The sequence below is a fragment of the Vigna umbellata genome, chromosome 2 (assembly GCF_029865625.1).
Source record: "Vigna umbellata cultivar VRB3 chromosome 2, Vumbellata_1.0, whole genome shotgun sequence".
Lineage (NCBI taxonomy): Eukaryota > Viridiplantae > Streptophyta > Magnoliopsida > Fabales > Fabaceae > Vigna > Vigna umbellata.
The window spans coordinates 52821147-52839864 of NC_142166.1; the positions used below are offsets into that span (position 1 = coordinate 52821147).

The 18718-nt window shown below is 32.3% G+C and overlaps 4 protein-coding genes across 5 annotated transcripts; 2 read left to right on the forward strand and 2 right to left on the reverse strand.

Annotated features, from left to right (window-relative positions):
* Positions 1-497: 497 nt before the first annotated feature.
* Positions 498-1861, forward strand: LOC124832251 (Ribosomal protein L3 family protein). The gene is made up of 2 exons (XM_047306408.2): positions 498-1134; positions 1423-1861. Exons 1-2 carry the CDS (start codon positions 621-623, stop codon positions 1710-1712), a joined length of 804 nt encoding a protein of 267 aa, XP_047162364.1. The 5' UTR covers positions 498-620; the 3' UTR covers positions 1713-1861.
* Positions 1862-3090: 1229 nt separating this feature from the next.
* Positions 3091-5147, forward strand: ROL5 (repressor of lrx1). The gene is made up of 6 exons (XM_047306411.2): positions 3091-3761; positions 3834-3926; positions 4006-4046; positions 4125-4191; positions 4278-4389; positions 4530-5147. Exons 1-6 carry the CDS (start codon positions 3169-3171, stop codon positions 4680-4682), a joined length of 1059 nt encoding a protein of 352 aa, XP_047162367.1. The 5' UTR covers positions 3091-3168; the 3' UTR covers positions 4683-5147.
* Positions 5148-6493: 1346 nt separating this feature from the next.
* LOC124832257 (chromo domain-containing protein LHP1-like) lies at positions 6494-10179 on the reverse strand. 2 transcript variants are annotated; one of them, XM_047306413.2, is made up of 6 exons: positions 9376-9731; positions 9224-9249; positions 9054-9143; positions 8335-8958; positions 6925-6985; positions 6494-6789 (listed from the first exon to the last, which is right to left on the reverse strand). In XM_047306413.2, exons 1-6 carry the CDS (start codon positions 9610-9612, stop codon positions 6742-6744), a joined length of 1086 nt encoding a protein of 361 aa, XP_047162369.2. In that variant the 5' UTR covers positions 9613-9731; the 3' UTR covers positions 6494-6741. The 2 variants fall into 2 exon arrangements, with proteins under 2 accessions (XP_047162369.2, XP_087963634.1); XM_088107508.1 differs by having other exon boundaries at positions 6494-6985; positions 9376-10179.
* A 154-nt stretch (positions 10180-10333) lies between these two features.
* Positions 10334-15466, reverse strand: SIG2 (RNApolymerase sigma subunit 2). The gene is made up of 7 exons (XM_047306416.2): positions 15171-15466; positions 14931-15088; positions 12599-13198; positions 11448-11678; positions 11193-11333; positions 10892-11092; positions 10334-10790 (listed from the first exon to the last, which is right to left on the reverse strand). Exons 1-7 carry the CDS (start codon positions 15247-15249, stop codon positions 10509-10511), a joined length of 1692 nt encoding a protein of 563 aa, XP_047162372.1. The 5' UTR covers positions 15250-15466; the 3' UTR covers positions 10334-10508.
* Positions 15467-18718: the final 3252 nt, after the last annotated feature.

An 18718-nucleotide genomic window follows, 5' to 3' on the forward strand; every position in this document is an offset into this window, starting at 1 on the left:
CCGGTCGATTTCAGTGGAATTGACTTGAGTTTATCTAAATTGTCTTTTCTGAAATTATTTATTTATGAAATTGTAACATATAAAATGCAATATATTATCTCTAGATTTTTTTTTGTGGAGGACAAATATTAAATTCGACGCAATTATACAAATGAAGGTCTAAAGTGAAGAACATTTTTATAATTACCCGAAATAAAAGAATTTTGTTCAAAGTCAGTTAATTTAGCATTTATAATTTATTTATTACTCTTAGAGAATGAATTTATACAACATACTTAGAAAAATGTTAAATGAATTAACCAATAAATGAAAAAAAAGGCGTATTGAATTCAATCCATCTTGACTATTTATTTATTTGACAAATAAAATATTGTTATTTCGGAATAAAATTTAAATCTGTACACAATTTTAATTACTAATGACTACAATATTGCATTTCGGACATGTTTTTGGATAAATATTTAACATGGGCCGGGCTTGACTACTAAAAGGAACTGGTCTTTCCATTCCTCAGCGGAGAGAGAGAGAGAAAGGATAAGAGTTTAAGATTAATTCCAGTGTGCTTCTCTCTAACTGTTACGAGTCTGTGACGCTCGCTGGGATAAGGAAGCAGAGCAAGCATGTCAATGTTGTCCATTCCGTCGCCAATATATGGTTCTTCTCATTCCTCCCTTTCAATTTCTCGGCTGCCGTATTCTTTGACGGCTCAGCCTCTGCAAGTGAGTAGAAGAGCAAAAGTGAGAGGTGTGGTTGTGATGAGTATGGAAGCAGGTATTGGAGTCATGGCCACCAAATTGGGTATGATGAGCTTCTTCCAACCCGACGGCGAGGTTGTTCCTGTCACTGTCGTTGGCTTCAAAGAAGGGAACATCGTTACACAGATCAAAACTGAGGCCACCGATGGCTACGACTCCGTCCAGGTTGGTTACCGAAGGGTCCGAGACCGCAAATTGACCAAACCCGAAATGGGTCATCTCGAGAAGGTTGGTGCCATTCCCATGCGTCATCTTCAGGAGTTCCGTCTTCAAACCGTTGATCAATTCGAGCTTAACCAACGCCTCGTTTTCGATGAGCTCTTCAAGGAGGGTGATCTTGTTGATGTCTCTGGCACCACCATTGGCAAGGGTTTCCAAGGTCATCTCTCTTCAACTTCTTTCATCCCTGCCTTTTTCAAATATTTAGGGCCTTCGAATGAAATTTCCGATTCAAATTCTTGCCAATTTATTTCGTGTGCAAAATTTTCAGTAACGATTGCTCCAAATTGACGTTGCTGAATGATAGATACTAGACGTTTCATACCGGAAAAATCATGCAATTAAATGATCTCTGTTGATAGGGGTTAAGAAGCTTCTTTTTTTTACCACTTTTCTGTATTGAGCTTGAATTCCCTCTTGCTCATATGAACATTAAAACATTTGACAGGTGGAATCAAGCGTCATAACTTTAGAAGGGGTCCAATGACCCATGGTTCGAAGAGTCATAGACAACTGGGATCAATTGGTGCTGGAACCACACCCGGTCGTGTGTACAAGGGAAAGAAGATGCCCGGAAGGATGGGAGGAACCAATAGGAAAATAAGAAAGCTTAAGATTGTCAAAATCGATAAAGATCTTAACGTGGTAATGATCAAAGGTGCTCTCCCTGGTAAGCCTGGAAATCTTCTCCGGATAACTCCAGCCAAGATTGTGGGCAAGAACATTCCAAAGAATTAGCACATCTTTCCTTTTTGTTCTCACTTCATGCTGCATTTCATTAACTTGTCTGTAATTGTTGCATTCCTCTGTTGGCCCTTAGGTGCTACTTTATGTATACCTACTACTATTGCGTTTTCCAATCCATTCAATCATACTCCACTTTACCAGTTTGGGTTCCGTATCTTAATTGCTCAACATAAGATATTGTGAATGCCTTTTCTTGTTTCCAGATGAAAACAGCATCGTGTTTGACAACCTCCCCACAAAAGTGACATTCATTTGCTGAACTTCACTAGATTTTTTGTAATACTGTATGTAATTGATGCCATATGTAACGTCACACACGCACACCGCTGTTGTATTCTTATCGATTATCAAACAGGACATGGAAAGAGGAGATTCGGGGTGATTAGAAGAAGGGAAATCAAAAGCTCACGGAAATATAAAAAATAGAGAAAATCCAGAACTTTATTGGTTTAGCCTGTCTTTGTTTTGTTGACTAGTTTGTCTTCACTCTATTTTATTGATTTACTTTACCAACATGTTTAAGATTGAGTGGAAGGAACTTGAATTCGTAAGCATGTCTTTTTGGGTAATATTTTAAGAAAGTATTGATAGGAAAGACTCACTCAATACTTGCTTATATGTTAAGGGATTGGCCTTTCACCTATAAAATAAATTCTCTTTTAGGAAATTTTTCCCTATGCAAGTTATAGGAATTTTCCAAAGAGATTGGATCTTTAAAATTCAGAATATGATCTTTTATTATTTATTATTTTTGAGTTTGCAATCAAATCAAATATTAAATATATCCATTCATTTAGCTTATGTTTATATTGAGGAGTGAAAAAGAAAAGAAAAAAAATGACTTAAAAGGTATGGTTGTGTGGATTAATAGAAATAATAAAAACTGAAAAGGAATGACAAGAATAATTGTGAGTAACTTAATTAATATAATAAATTTTTAAAAATTATAAAATGATTAAATTGTCTGTAATATTAGAAAAAATTGATTATGTTATTATACTGTAATATATTTTGCAGGGGAAGTTGAGGAAAAGAATAAACGCAATAGTGTAGACGAAGAATATTAATGTCCACACAACACAAATGCGAAAACAGAGATAAAGTGGTTTGTGTTTAAGGGGAGCTATGCGATTTATACAAATTTAAAACAAATGAAAAAGGACATTCAATAAAACTGTTGACATTTTTCTGATTTCAAATTAAAATATTAGAATAATGTGTATATATATATATATATATATATATAATGATAAATAAAAATCCTTAACATGTAAATGAAATTGATTTTTTTTTTCAACTATTAATTTTGTATAAACATTAGGTTATAAGATTTATACGGAGTAGCATAAACGTATAGTCTGATAGTGGATGTTTTGGAGTTTGACAAATAAAATGATAGGAGAATAAATAAATAAGTAAAAACCCTAATTCTGATTTGTTGTGCAGAATGGAAGGGGAAAGAGAAAGGGAAAGGAAAAGAGGAGGACGTGTATGCTGCGTTTGCAACAAGGAAAGAGCTTCCGTGAAGAGGCCCAAAACCCTACAGCACATGTGCAGGGAATGCTTCTTCGATGCTTTCGAATCTGAGATCCATCAGGTTATCATTCAAAACTCCCTCTTCACCGCCGGTGACCGCGTTGCCATCGGTGCTTCTGGCGGCAAGGATTCCACCGTCCTTGCCTACGTCCTCTCTAAACTCAACCGCCTCCACAATTACGGCCTCCATCTCTTCCTCTTGTCCGTCGACGAGGGAATCACCGGCTACCGCGACGACTCTCTCCAGACCGTTCATCGGAACCACCTTCAGTACCAACTCCCTCTCCAAGTGGTTTCCTACAAGGACTTGTACGGATGGACCATGGACCAAATCGTTGACGTCATTGGCTTCAAAAACAACTGCACTTTCTGTGGCGTCTTCCGTCGCCAGGCCCTTGATCGAGGTGCTGCTCTCTTGAAGGTCGACAAACTCGTTACTGGTCACAACGCCGATGACATTGCCGAGACCGTTCTCCTCAACCTCTTGAGAGGAGATGTTGCCAGGTTCCTTCTCTCTTCCATTCTTCCCCTCTCTTACTCCGCTTCTTTTTCATTCCTTTATTTCCTTTTCCGTAGATTGAGTAGGTGCACCTCTATTACCACCGGTGAAGATGGTCCAATTCCCAGGTGCAAGCCTTTCAAGTATACGTACGAGAAGGAGATCGTCATATATCCTTCCACTACCTTCCCCAATTCAATATAATTTCGATTCATTTTCTGTTTTTGCTTCCTTGACTAAATTCCTTACGTATGCATATTTCAAGAAGCTCGACTACTTTTCCACCGAATGTAATATCCTATTCTTATCTATTTAATCTTTGTTTTCCCATCAAACGGATTGGTAAAACATTATGATTACAATTGCAGGCATCTATTCCCCAAATGCATATCGAGGTTTTGCTCGCGAGTTCATCAAAGATTTGGAAAGAATCAGGTAAGTTGTTGCTTTACTTATGCCACCTCCTATTCTTGCACTTACGGGCGAGTTGGTGATTGGTTTATGTGTAACGTGAAATGCAGACCTAGAGCCATTCTTGACATCATCAAATCGGGGGAGAATTTCAGGATTTCTACTACTACCAAAATGCCCGAACAGGGAACATGCCAACGGTGTGGTTATATTTCTAGTCAGGTATTTTTCTGCGTGAATGTGAAACTTGGCCTAAACTGGTGAATATAAAGCCTCATTTCAATATACAAATATGGTTTGTCTGAGTATGATTTTGTTGAAGTAGCCTTAAGGGCCAGTATTCATATCTGCTTTATATGCAGAAATGGTGTAAAGCTTGTGTTCTGCTTGACGGACTGAATAGAGGATTGCCAAAACTGGGGATTGGACGAAGTCGTGGTGGTTCTGAGAACGGAAATGAAAGTAAAGTAGAGAAGAGCATCCAGGGAAAACAGTGTGGAACTCTAGACTTTTGATTTGAATCTACGGCGTCTGTGTACTTGTGCTTAATCAAACGCAGGTTTAGTAACCATCTATCTACAAGAGAAATTCAATGGCAGTGGAATTGACAGTGGAATTATGTATATCTACTTGGTGATCTCCAAACTACATGACAAGCAATAGGTGAAAGAGGAAGTCACGCTTCCTGGATTAGATCCCTTGACAACATAAACTGACTCAACAATACCTATAAAAAGAATGAGGTCTGAAACTTACGGCTTCATTTGATAAACTCAAAGGTTAATAATTGCATTTTTTTAGTACACAAATTCCGTCCGTGAATATGAATACGAATGGTATGGTCGAGAGAAGGTGAGTCAAGAGGCCACATGGAGTCCGTTCCATACAAATATTTAATGACCATTGATATACCGAATGATTGTGATTTATTATTTGTAAGCTTTATGATTATTTCATATTAACATTATTTTACGCATTAACCCTTGAAGAGTGCCATCACCTCGATGTGGGGTTTCAGATTCAACTTTTTAACAGGCATTTTTACTTTTTGTACCTTTATAATAGCCCTTGCACCTTCGAAATTTTCGAAATACCAAGTTTGGCCGTTCCTCTCTAATTCGAAATGCCATTGAAAACGCCTTCATTCATGGGTGTTGCTTCGTGAAACTTGTCTAAGTTGATTGGTGATTAGTTTGTTTTAGTGGCTAACTAGGTCTACAAACCGTTCTAATACCTTTAAAATTTCCGAAAACGTACACTTTGGAAACGGTGGCATTTGGGGTATAGAAATCTATTTTGAAAGAAACCAATTCCAGAATACATACATACAGTTTATTTCTTTTATAGAAAAAATGTGATTTTTTCTTAATAGAAAATGTCAAATCTCTTAATAAAAACATTAAATATGTGATTTTTTTTAAAAATTGAACAATTTTATTTTTTCAAATTGAAATAAATTTAACTTTTATATAAATATTATAATCATATTTTTATTAAAATTGATATTCTTATTAAATATTTTTAACAAAATTAAATTTATATTTTATATTTAACTCTTTGAAAATTATTTTAATATTTTTTTAATACATTTTTCAAGTAGTTATCTATAAATTTATATTTCAAATATTTGTATAACATATATAATAAATTCTAAACAAATGTTAGAGTTAATTTAAAAATAATCATTTTATAACAATTTAAAATAAATATATTTAAAATTTTAAAATAATTTAATTTAAATAAAATTTAATGTAAAATATATATTTAAATAAATTTAATATTGTAAAAAATATTTAATAAAAATATCAGTTTTAATATACATATCATTATAATATATATATATATATATATATATATATATATATATAGGGGTTCAGTTGGTACATTTTAGCAATGTGTACCGGGTTTTAGTAGACAAAAATATCCTTATATATCATGGATTCTAAGTTTTAAGGTTAAAGGTATTTTAATAATTTTCATTCTCAAAACTAAAAAATAAAAAAGAAACCCCCAAAGCATTACTCATCTCTCTCATTCCTCTCAATCCTTTCTCTTTCCTCTTTCTCACTCCAATCTTTTCTCTATCATCCCTACTGTAGCCCCAATTGAAATTCAAACAATGTAACACAATGTTAACTTAATTCATGAAAAAAAATCTTTTAAAAAATTTAAAAATAAAACCACGAATTTATATGTAAGACGTATTTAACGTTATTAATATAGTATTAACCGAAATAACCTAATTTTTATATATCTTAAATTCAATTGAAATTAATTGCCACCATAACTGTTTTGGTGTCTCACTCTTCACAGTAAGAGGATAGAATGGAGTGTAGAATATTTAGACTAAAGAGGTTTTTTGAAAATATTGAAATACAATTTCCTAGGCGTGAGCATGTCTAATACTTAGTTGTCATAGTACGAAGACAAGCAGGCAGGCATTGAAAACAACATCACTAACCAAAAAGTATTACCTTTACGATCGGCTGCATCTACAAAACTACATTGTTATCATTAGCGACACAAAAGGGAAGTTCTATATACATAAGGAAGTCCCTTCATTACCCTGTTCAGTTACAATGTAGGACAATACCGGAGATGCAACTCATAGAAATTGATCAGCTGAAAAATTAAGAAAATCATTAGCTTTAGGTCAAAATGAGGCCAAAACAACATTTTCAAGAGATGTCGAACCCATGAAAAATTGACAACGAAATAAACAACTAAATCTAACTTGGATATGAGATTGCAGATTACCAGAAGTGGATTATATGCCTTGAGATATCTGTTATTCACCATCACTTCTGTTCCATCAGACCTGTAAAGTTAATCAGGTAAGCTGTTATGTGAACAAGCATGCAGTATTATTATGAAAAATAGTTCAGGTTGCTTCAATTTCCATAAAGAGTTGGATAAAATACAAATTTAGTGAAGGAAATGAAATCCAAGATTCCCATAAAATCCGGGAATGTTATGCCAAAATCATTTTTCACTTGCTACTTTTGTGGACGCCTGGCATTTCATTTAAAACCATGGCTTTGGCTTGGTTTCTTTAACTCGAGAATTAGTACCAACATCTTATTACAAGTTTGCAATGCTCAAAGACTCCAAAGTTCATCATCCCATGGATCTGGTATGAGATGGGATAATCTTATGGCATCCCCGTGATGTTTTTCTGAGTTTCTTCAGTGGAATCTCTCACAGATGTACAAGGAGTATAAACAGCTTCAATGTTTATATCTTCCGAATTTTGTGTTCTATGTTTTAATTTTTTTCATCAATTCCTTTAGATCTGTGTTTAGCATCCCTTCTATTTTTTCAGATATTCTATTTTCTAATAACCATATGCTTGAATGCCTTATTTTACAATTGCCTGTGTCGAGTGGATGGTTTTCATCAATTGATAATTAATATTTGTGTCTTTTGTTATCAATGTCCTCATTGGTTGTACAAATTGTAAATATTCTGATGTGTTGAGAACAAGGTCAATTTAAATATATCTTCCTTTTTTAACTCTCTCAAACGCATTTTAAAAATAAAACGTAACTCTGAATTCTAGACTCCAAAGCGATCCATACCTTGATGTGGTGATTATCTCAACCTCTATTAACTAAAGGATATATTTTAGTTAAAAGTGTGTTCATTTCGATACTGAATGCTGTTATACGAAGCATTAAATTCTAAATAAACTTCCTATTAAGGTGTCATCTGATGAAAAATAACTCAACTAATGACCAAATCATTCTAGGACTAAACAAATGACCTGGCAAAATCACGTGCCACACGGTTTAAGTTTTGATAACTATGATCACAAGTGATCGAACCCTTCAGCAATGTAGAATAACTTTTCAGACTGAACTTCGTTACTTCAATAATTATACTCATTCCACTCACTTGTCAGTTGTTTGAGGCTTTTTGTTTTTTATTTTGTGAATCATTTGCTCATTATTGAGAGCAAATTCATATCCAATTTAAGATACTCGTATCCCCATTTGAAAACCCTAAACCATGAAATCCAAAACCTTTAAATTTAGATATATGTATAAATATCAATTTAGTTATTAAGCTTACTTGTAACAAAAATAAATACAACTATATATTTTTAGTGAAAAGTGTAAGTGTGCATGCGAAACAATAAAATTTGGAGTTGTTGGTTAAGTGACAAACCTCATGGCCATAAATGTCACTAAAACATCCTGCATGTTGTCGGATAAAGAAGATGAATAACCTATTGGCTTCAAAATCTTGACAATATTGCAGGCAGTTTTAGCATCATCCATCTTCAAAGAACTATTATTCCCCACACAACCAGTGGTTCTCATGCAGTCTGGTTCAACTGCACCAACAGGCCTGCTGATTGCATTCTGATCATCAACAGGCTTCCCAGCATCCGTCTCTCTCTTGAACCTCTTGACAGGACCACATTTTCTCCTTTTTGCTCCTCTGCAGCGCCCAGTTTGAGTTGGTTCCACGCAATCCAGGTGACTACAAATGGCAGTTGAAACCTTAAGTTGCTGGAAATGCATTCCAAGGTTATCTAGCTCAAGGCCAGTGTTTGTTGTTGCCTTAAGTTCACAGAGCTTTGGATCGTAATCATTTTGGTGATGATCTGCAAAGGTATTTTCATTGGTTTGTTGCGGTTGAGGAAGGGGTTGGTGAGGGAAGCTGGGAGTTTGAGAATGGGGGTTGTGAGTAGGAAAATGTCTAAGGCTGTAAGAAGTGGTAGAACGTTGAGTGTGCTTCCTGATCTTGGTGTGATGAACGACATGCTTGCGCTTGGGCTTGCGAAAACTTGAAAAGAAATAAGAAATGTAAGAAACAAAAAGTAATGACACATTGATACAGGGAAGAAGAGGAAACGATGAGAAGGTAGGGTAGGCATCTACCTGTCCTCCTCAAAAGCACGAAGGAGATCAGGAACGGACTGCAGATTTTCAAGAGGCTCCCAGGTATTGGCTGTCTCAGGCCATCCACGCCTGTTAATCACAGTTTCACAACCTCATTCACACCTAATACGTCACCATTATTATGTTAACATGTAAAGCAAAAAACTCACCATTTGATTAGGTATTGCAGCTGACCCTGTAATAATCAGTGAATCGCATCACGATTTGCAACATTCATAGTCACAACTCAGAAGAATAATAGAATAGAAGCACATTAAGTGAAAAAGGAAAGTAATAATTATTAGTCGGTTGGTTTTGTTACCTTGCGTACCCTTCTACGTCGTATGGTTTCGATTTCATAGAAGCCATCTTCGAGGTTGAGGTTGGGGTTGAGAGGCACGAGGGTTTGTTCTCCATTCCCATTGTCTTTGTGAAAGAGAAACTGAGCAGAGGATGAAGGTGATGAAGGTGATGAAGGTGACGAAGATGGATCATTGCTTGAGGCCTCCCGAACTGAAATAGAAGTGGAATTGGTGTGCTTCTTCATCTTCTTCTTCATTGCATCTTCGATCTTTACTTTACTTTGCCACACACCAAATGCTGCTACTTCGTGTAATAGGACCCAGCACCACCCTTTTCTATCGATTTACTTTCCAATAATAATAACATCACACTCAACTTATTTATTGCACAATTTATAACTATTTAATATATGTTATTTTAATTATTTTACATTACATTCTCTTGTCTATTTCCTATTTACTTGATTTATTTGCCTCTTTATTCTTCATCTGTTTTCTCGTTTTCTTCTACAGCTTAGAATGGTATTAAAACCTTTAATCATTTTAAAGTATTTAATGTACACATCCGAAATGAACCCTAAAAAACCAGTATAGTGTTAAATCTTTTAAGTTCCTTTCCTATGCATGGCTGTTACTGTTAGCTGTTAATAATTAACTGTCAAAATACATTTATTTTTCTATTCTCCTTTCCATGTGGAACTGCTATATTCACTTTACAATACACTCGAGCCTCAGCTCTGTTCCAAATATTTGCAACAGTTGAATTTGGCGTTCAGGGGAAAAATTGATTCGAACCAACAATACGAAGTTTTAAAAACTTATTCAACACGAATAACATAATATGGCTTGTGTCCGATAAAATAGAAATGTGTTTCCCACTGATTCTTGGACTGTTTCATAATAAATGACTGTTTCTACCCCTTCCTAAAATAGCTTTTAGAAAAGTAAATTTTTTTAAAAATAACCCATAGCTTCACATACATTAAAAATGGTGGACTCTTCATCATAAGTTATTCCTTTGTGTACATTCATTTCCTAGCATGCTAAAAATAATGTTGTCTTCTCTTTCGGAGAATGGGGAAAAAATGGAGGAACCTCACAAGTATGGAAGAAGCTAACTCATACAGCGGTTTAATATCAATATTTGGTAGGGTTATGGAACCAAATACTGCTGGAAATGTTTGGTTCTCTTCTTGTTCTTAAGCTTCTTAAAAGCACTCGACTCAATTTGCCTAATTCTCTCCCTACTCACACCCATCATCTCCCCTATCTCTTGGAGGGTCTTCGTCCTTCCATCATCCATACCAAACCTCCATCTTACCACCTGCCTCTCCCTTGAACTAAGACTGTCAAGTGCCTCTTGCAGGTCCTTCTTCATGAATTGCTTAAGGAGCTGTTCTTCAGCTGATTCGGCATCAGGATCAGAAATTATTTCCTGGTAAAAAAAAATACAAGTTTCACCAAAATGAAAACCATATGAAAGAAAAGAGTTTCTTTTTCTTCTTAAGCACAAATTTGAACAAGATTAGGACAGACTGAAGGTTTAAGATTTTGGTTGATTCCAATCTTCTGTTCCAGAGATCTGGGAGCTTTCGGAGTCAAAAGCACAGCAGTAAGCCTCTTCATAGACAATCCAGTTGCTTCAGCAACTTCTTCATCATCAGGTTGTCTTCCATTTGCACTAAGCAATTGTTTTCTGGCCTCCTTCACTCTGTAAGTCGCCTCCACCATGTGGAACTTTCAAAACAAAAAAATTACAATCATAAAGTCCCTTAAACATTAGAGCAATTTGAACTCATAACAAATATTATCTTATGATTTTTCACATGATACTCACTGGTAAGCGAATAGTTCTTGACTGATCAGAAAGTGATTTCCGAACGGCCTGTTTAATCCACCAATGAGCATAGGTGGAGAATTTAAAACCCTTGGTACCATCAAACTTCTCTGCACCTTTTACAAGGCCCCGACATCCTTCCTGTAAACCAATGACAAACACTAAAATAGTTTATTACTGGAACAGTTATAGTTGCCATGTTTTCCACCATCACTAATTGTTTAAGCAAAATGAAACAGGTAGGTGAGAATGTACCTGGACAAGATCTTGCAGATTCATCCCAGATCCCTGATAATTCTTTGCAATTGATATGACAAGTCTTATATTGCTTTTAATCATTTTGTCTTTGCAAAATCTACCATAATTTAAGCGTTTCCTAAGTGTCTTCTGATCTACCCCTGCCACTGCAGCCCATTGGGCAAATGTGGGCTGACCACCACATCTTTCTACAAGATCCTCCTGGAGTCTTTCAAGCTTTAGAAGGTCCTGAATTATATTGGCAGAAGAATGGGCAAATGATTTATTAGACAATAAAAGCAAAATAGTAAAATTATACACATTAATAAAAAAAAATGTATGCTGGCATATATTTACAACCTCAAGTATTTAAATCACCTAAACTATACAATCTCCTGACTGATTCACTGTGATTAAATTAATATTTGCTAACTTGTGATGATGTTTTCCATTCCAGATGCTTCTGAAAAATGTTTTAGATTAATACAATATGCACAAGCTGAGTTGTTACGATTGAATGAACAATTTGCTGACTTCCTTGTAGCACTCTTTTTCCTTTCTGGATGGTTCTCAACTATAAGAATGTCCAACCAACCAGTAAGAAGAATCTCGAAGAGCATCCCAACCAAACAACAACATAAAAACTTCCTACCCTTAAATATAAAATAAAGGTAAGGGTATAATGTACAACCCTCTCTGCCCATAACTATGAAAAAAAGTGCAAGATAATGTCAAGTAAATATGAGAAATTTCTCTTTTATATACAGTTATAGAAAAATTTAAAAATCCCATGAGGTGAAAAATTCAATTTAGGAGTTTCCATTTTAAGCATACAGTAGGATAAAATAGGAAGAAACATTGAAGCAGCTGACTAATAGAAATTATATTTAAATGGTATCTTTTGAAGCATAAAACAACGTGATGTTGCACGTAGTGCTGGAAATGACAAGCCAGATAAATGAGGCTTATGTCATATGAAGAATGACAAATATTGATTCACAAAATCTAAAGATCAGCATAGACTTTGTGAAGATCTTTATACTGATTATTAGCTGATTCAGGAGCATGTCAGCAATTAAGGGCATTATTAAGTGCATGAAGTGCATGGATGATTCTACACAGTGTCGCCCTAAAATACTAATAACACGTCACTAGCACACAAATCCCACCTGTATTCCTTCTGACAACTTGATTTCTTCAGTTGAGGTGAGAAGTCTAGAAGTCATGGTTGTTGTTCTTAAGTAACGAAGTGGGTCTGAATAATCTATTTCTTGCACAGAAACACGCTTTCTTCTGCTGGAGGAGCCCGGCTTAAAAGATGCAATATTTGTGGAAGCCTTCTCTGCTGCTCTGTCTCTTTTAGCTTTTCTTTCTGGTTGGCGCTTAGATCTTACGGCTATACTGTTGGAAAGCTGTTCCTGCAGGCGCTCAAGTTCCTCATGCGAAGGTTCTACATCAGATTCCTCTTCGCTGGGGCTTAGGTCAACACCTTCCACCATTTCTGCTCCAGCACCCATGGATTCCCCTGCTACACCATTTTCCACATCCATATGTTGAAACCATTTGAGAAATAAATCATCAGACTTGGAAGAAACATGGGATTTATACTCTGATTCTGCTTGGGGCTTCTTTTTTACTAGTAAAGCTGCATCCTTTGCAACCTTCACGGCTGCTTTAGCAAGAGCAAGGGCTTCAGATGCAGCAGCAGCTATTACAGCCTCTTCATTAGTAAGAAGTGATTCCGTAGATAAGGTTGATTTAAAGTTTGCCTGATTAAAGCCATAAATATAATTAATTCCTGGGCAAGTTTGATATGTCTATTTTTATTTTTATTTTTTGCAAGGCAAAACAACTATAAAAATAACCCAAAAGTAATTGATCCAAAAATGAAAAGTACAAGCACTACTAAAATTTTCAAAACAAAAGGTAGAGAAGAAAGTTTAAAAGCAGACAAATGGGAATCTATATTAGTTCCTGCTTATGAATTGGTTGACAATGAAAACAGGATGAATATAGCGTCTAAAAGAGATCAAGGAATTATATTTATTGTTTCGGAAGGAAGAAAGTTTGGAAAGAGGGGACAAAGTTGTCCTATTCCAAAATCAGAGAATTAGTGAAGGCCATTTTTGTCATGGGCAAGGCAATTGAAGTTTACCTATCACCCGTCACATGGCTATCTTAAGGAATTCTAGAGCCTTGGGCAAAATTTATGTTTGAGGCATAATCCAATGCAACTCATCAATTTATGTTTCTAGCTCTTCCTAAGCAACAAAATTACAAACCAAAGGTATATAATAGAAGAATCTGGATATTTCACTTCCATAAATAATATGGCTAGTCCATTGGAGTTATCTCACAATTAGTTTACCTCAAATATAATCTAAGTAATTTTAATTCTCGATCGACAACTTTATTTTGTTAGCATTTTAGACCATACTTTCCATTATAAAAGTAGATAAAGTCCATCAGTGTCAAAAGGTTCACCAAAACTTCAAATGTTTTCAAGATTGATACAATAGTTTAGTAAGTCATCATCATGCAAAGTTTTAAATGGCTGTGTTTCAAATAAAAATCAAAGAGTTGTATATTCTATAGTAAATCCAAAACATCTTTCAATAGAAGCAATATATTGATATCGTATGTATATAAAACAACTGTTATGGAAAAAGATGAGGACAAAACAAAAAACACAAAAAAGCAAGAAATACATGATTTGGCTAACGTGACCTGGATCCACAGACAATCAGAGAAACTATATTTTTTACACAGAGAACAAACAGAAGAGTTACAAAATTTACAATGAGTGACACTACTTTTTTTACCTTAAACTGCAACCCAACAAACCATTCACAATGAAGAAAACACAGAATGGCACCCCTATTAACAAAATTAAGGCTTCTCAACAAGAACAATATGAAAATAATCTCAAGCTGAATGTCTTGTTTTTAAGGACCAAACAGTGTTTGCAAAATTTAAGCTCCATGTGCAGTTCAATAGCCATATTTTTGTAGAGTCCAAAATAGATGCAAAATCATTTTCTCCATAACTTGAGTATACAACCTTTTAAACAATATAAAACAACATCTATATTACATAATATTACCCACAGAATTAACAACAAATAATACATCATATCACAACAAAACTGATTGCCTAATAATACAAGTTGGCAACAAGCAACTTGTTTTTACAAAAATATAAAGAAAAAAATGGGAAGCCTTTTGTGATTGGGGACAGCCTCAATAGCCTTAAACCAATGAACCTTCATTGGAAGCAAAAATTCAATTATAGTGGCGAAATGATGATAAATATTAAATTATAAACCTGATGCAACCCTAAAGAAGGGAAGTGGTAACCTGCACTTGAGCTACCAACCATGCATAATGATAACTTGGAAGACAAAATTACGATATTCTCAATCCGGATAAACAAAGTAATAAGTCTAGGTAAATTGATTTGGTATTATGTTTAATATTAAAATGATAGTTGTAGAAGTGTAACCTGCGTGGGAGGGGCAACAGCCGTGACATAGGGCCAAGACGTGTTTGGATCAGAAGGAGCATCCAATACCAACTTCTTTTCCAAATTAAGCAAAGTTGAAGACGACGTTGGGGACAATAGACATTGCGGCTGGAAACAGAAATTTGATCTTGTTCTTGCTGCAAAAGAGGAAGAGAAAACGGGAGTGAGAAAGAATAGGAGACAATTGGGAATGGGAGAGAGAACAGAGAAAAGGGTTACATAGATGGGTAGGAAGAGCAGATGGATGGTTCCTGAAAGTGTCGAGGTGGCAATTGAAGTGCGGCAACAAACACGACATTCTAGTGGTTGTAGCAAAGGAAAACGTTATCAACGAGATTGAGATTGTGACTGTAAGTGAAGGGTGTCATGTCATGGAATTATGGAATAGGAGGAATTGTTGTTGTTGAAGAAGAAGATGCAGAAGAAGCGAGAGCAATGTGTGTTTGTAACAGAATACGAATTGAGGATAAGGGAACTCAGACTCGGCTCAGGCTCTTCACAAAAACGCAAATCCTGCTTCCTTCCCTTATTTTCTTATTACCCTTTCAATTTCTTAATATTCACCAAAAACTATTTCTCCCTTTTTATTATATTACTTTTATCACAATTTTTCGAATTTAAATAAATTGTTGGATAACATTATGTTATTTTTTTTTTCTTATTTTGTTATATTCTCACCATGTTTTATGTTATACTATCATGTTTCAACCATCAAATAAACATTAAAAGTCTCGTATTATAGTTAAAGTTTAATGCATATTTACTTTAAATAAATACTGGTGGTGTGTCCACTTTTTTTTTATTTTAGTAAAATTTTATTAAATTATAATATATTTTTTACTAAATATAATTATAAAAAATAACTATTAAAAATATATAATAATAAATAATTAGTTTAACTTATAAAATAATTAAAGAGTAAAATTAACTAATTAGTTATTTTAATTTTTAAAAATAATTATTTAAAGAGAAAAATAGAAAACAAATATGTATATCAAAAAGAGAAATCTAATAGTATATATATATATATATATATATATATATATATATATATATATATATAATTATTTTAATTTCAAATATAGTGAAACGAAAAATATTAATTTTGAAAAACAGTTACTTAAAAACTAAAATTAACAAAGTAATTATTTTAATTTCTAAAAATAGTTATTTAAATAGTAAAAATGAAAAAACCAAATGTATATATCAAAATAAGAAATTATATTTATATAATAATATAAAATGTTATGTATTATTATTTTGATTTTAAAATATAATCAAATAAAAAGTATCAATTTTTAAAAATGGTACCTTAAAATATAAGATTGAGAAAGTAAATATCTTAATTTAGAAAGGTTGTTATTTAAAGAGTAAAATTAGAAACAAATATAAAAATAAAAAGCTTTTTTATACTACTATAGTATAAGGATAATCCAATTATTTATTTTAAATGAAAATAATAAATTTAAGGTATTAGTTATTAATAAGATTTCAAACAATAAAGGGGAAGGATAGTCCAAAAATACTTTTAATATGGTTGATAAATATTACATATAAAATCACTTGAGTAATACAGGTAAAAAAATCATTCATATCCAATTAAATAAATTTCATAAATATACACAGTTTCTTTGTAATACTCCTTTAATGTTCTTTTATCTGAATCAAATAAAGTATTTAATTTTCTATTTTTAACGACTTTTATGTGAGTAACTTGTTGTGTTTTTCTACTTTTCTTATTTCAATTTATATTTATATATCATACATCTTTTCTTTATGTTATAATAACTAACTTTTCTCTCCATATATAAATTAAATTAAAAATAACTATAAAGAGGATTTTTCTGTCTTGTTATATATATTTTATTTTCAAATTTTACTCTTTAAATGATAATTAATTTACAAAAATAATTATTTTACTACTTTTTTTTCAATTTATTTCTTTTTAATTTAACTGTATTTTAGTTTAATGAAAATTATCTATAATATAATTGTAAAAATTATTTATATTTATTTTTATAATTAGTGAAAATAAATGCTCTACTTACATGTTAGTTTAATTTTTTTAATAAAAATAAAAAAATAATAAAATTATTAATACTGTAATTATAAAAGCTAACGTAAATAATTTTTACAGTTTTATTGTAGATAGTAATTTGTATTTTTTTAAAATATATTTAAAAAACAGTTAAATAAAAAAAATAATTAAATTTAAAAATTAATAAAAGTGATAAAAGAATTTTTAATTTTAAAAATATATATTTAAAGATTAAAGTAGAAAAAAATGTGTAGACTAAAAATAATCATATAATAGTATAAATAATAGTATTAATAACAATGATATTTTATTATTTTCTTGTTGTACTAAAAAATAAATAATTAAAATAAAAATATTAAAATAATATAAAACAATAATTTAAATTTTGATGATTTATCTTAATATACTTTTATTCTGAAATAAAAAAATTTATCTATTAATGTTTTATAATGTTTTTTTAACTTTAATTTATATTTTTAAATTTTACTTTTTTACATAACTTTATTTTAAAAAAATTATTTCACAAAATATTGTCCAATATAATAATATACAATTGTACTTATTATATCACATTAATCAATTCTACCATGTAGTTTCCAAACGTTTTTTACTTCTTTTCTCTCAATTTAAACAATGTCACATTCTTCTTCTTTTTTCTTTTTCGACTTCTCTCTAATCTAAACAAAGAAGCGAAATCACAATAATTTTCGTTAACATTAAAAATTAGTATCTTAATGATAAGTGTTATAATTTTCATCATTAAACATTGAAATTGATAATTAAAAAAAACACAATTACACCTCTCAGTATCATCGTATTTAAAGCTCGGGAGAAGAAATAAGAAATTGTTTTAAAAAGGAAGCTCGTGAGTTCTTATGTGTAAAAAAATAAGCTAAATTCATCTTGGAAGAGAAAAAAGAAAATCATAGAAGACTCACTACCTCAAAAATACTTTTCAAGATAAAAACCAAATGAAAAAAAAAATCATTAAAAAAACAATTTCAGCATTAGTACGATGTTTAACACCTTTTACTGTTAGGATACATTTATCAATTCATAAAATAAAGAATTACAAGATTTTAGATGCCAAATAATAAAATAATATTATAAAAATTGTAAAAATTTATAAAATCAATAGAATTGATAATGTGTATTAAAAAATAAAAGTCAATTATTTTAATACTAAAAATTTAAAAACTAAAAATTTAAAGATCAAATATCGATCCTCACCCAATTAATTTCTCATAAATTAAAGTAATTTTCTATTCATTTTCTTATTTTTTTAAGTTTTTTTTGTGTGAAAGTGGACGGTTTTAATTTGCATGTGGGGTCTGAGTTGTCTTTAAGGATATTTGTTTATCAGTGGTCCCAATGGTGTGTTTTTATATGTTTGTGTTGTTTATATAAGCATATAAAACATCTTGTGCATTGGAAGGTATTCATAGATCTATCAATTTGTTTAGTCATTTTTCAGGTAAGAGAATATTATTGTATTGTTTTAGAGTTTTAGATGCTTTAAGAATGTAATTTGCTTGTTTGGTTTGTTAATAATGGTTGAATTGTTGATTGATTGGTTGTTGTAAATGTTGATTGTTGAATTGGTTAAATGAAGTTTAATTGGAAAAATGAAAACTTGATGAATTGAGAAAATTGGTATGTGCCTTGAGATTAAAAATTTCTTTTGAACCAAAAACTAAGTAAGGAATGTTAATTTAATCACTTGAATATG

What these genes read in the sequence shown, in the direction of transcription:
- LOC124832251 (XM_047306408.2), top strand. Translation starts at nt 621, where the DNA reads ATGTCAATGTTGTCCATTCCGTCGCCAATATATGGTTCTTCTCATTCC. An exon ending in CATTGGCAAGGGTTTCCAAG is followed by an intron (nt 1,135 to 1,422) that starts GTCATCTCTCTT and finishes AACATTTGACAG; the next exon opens with GTGGAATCAAGCGTCATAAC.
- ROL5 (XM_047306411.2), top strand. Translation starts at nt 3,169, where the DNA reads ATGGAAGGGGAAAGAGAAAGGGAAAGGAAAAGAGGAGGACGTGTATGC. An exon ending in AAAGATTTGGAAAGAATCAG is followed by an intron (nt 4,192 to 4,277) that starts GTAAGTTGTTGC and finishes CGTGAAATGCAG; the next exon opens with ACCTAGAGCCATTCTTGACA. An exon ending in GTGGTTATATTTCTAGTCAG is followed by an intron (nt 4,390 to 4,529) that starts GTATTTTTCTGC and finishes CTTTATATGCAG; the next exon opens with AAATGGTGTAAAGCTTGTGT.
- LOC124832257 (XM_088107508.1), bottom strand. Translation starts at nt 9,612, where the DNA reads ATGAAGAAGAAGATGAAGAAGCACACCAATTCCACTTCTATTTCAGTT. An exon ending in CTGCAATACCTAATCAAATG is followed by an intron (nt 9,144 to 9,223) that starts GTGAGTTTTTTG and finishes TGTGATTAACAG; the next exon opens with GCGTGGATGGCCTGAGACAG. An exon ending in CGTGCTTTTGAGGAGGACAG is followed by an intron (nt 8,959 to 9,053) that starts GTAGATGCCTAC and finishes TTTCTTTTCAAG; the next exon opens with TTTTCGCAAGCCCAAGCGCA.
- SIG2 (XM_047306416.2), bottom strand. Translation starts at nt 15,249, where the DNA reads ATGTCGTGTTTGTTGCCGCACTTCAATTGCCACCTCGACACTTTCAGG. An exon ending in TGCTCTTCCTACCCATCTAT is followed by an intron (nt 15,089 to 15,170) that starts GTAACCCTTTTC and finishes CCTCTTTTGCAG; the next exon opens with CAAGAACAAGATCAAATTTC. An exon ending in CTGTTGCCCCTCCCACGCAG is followed by an intron (nt 13,199 to 14,930) that starts GTTACACTTCTA and finishes GGCTTTAATCAG; the next exon opens with GCAAACTTTAAATCAACCTT.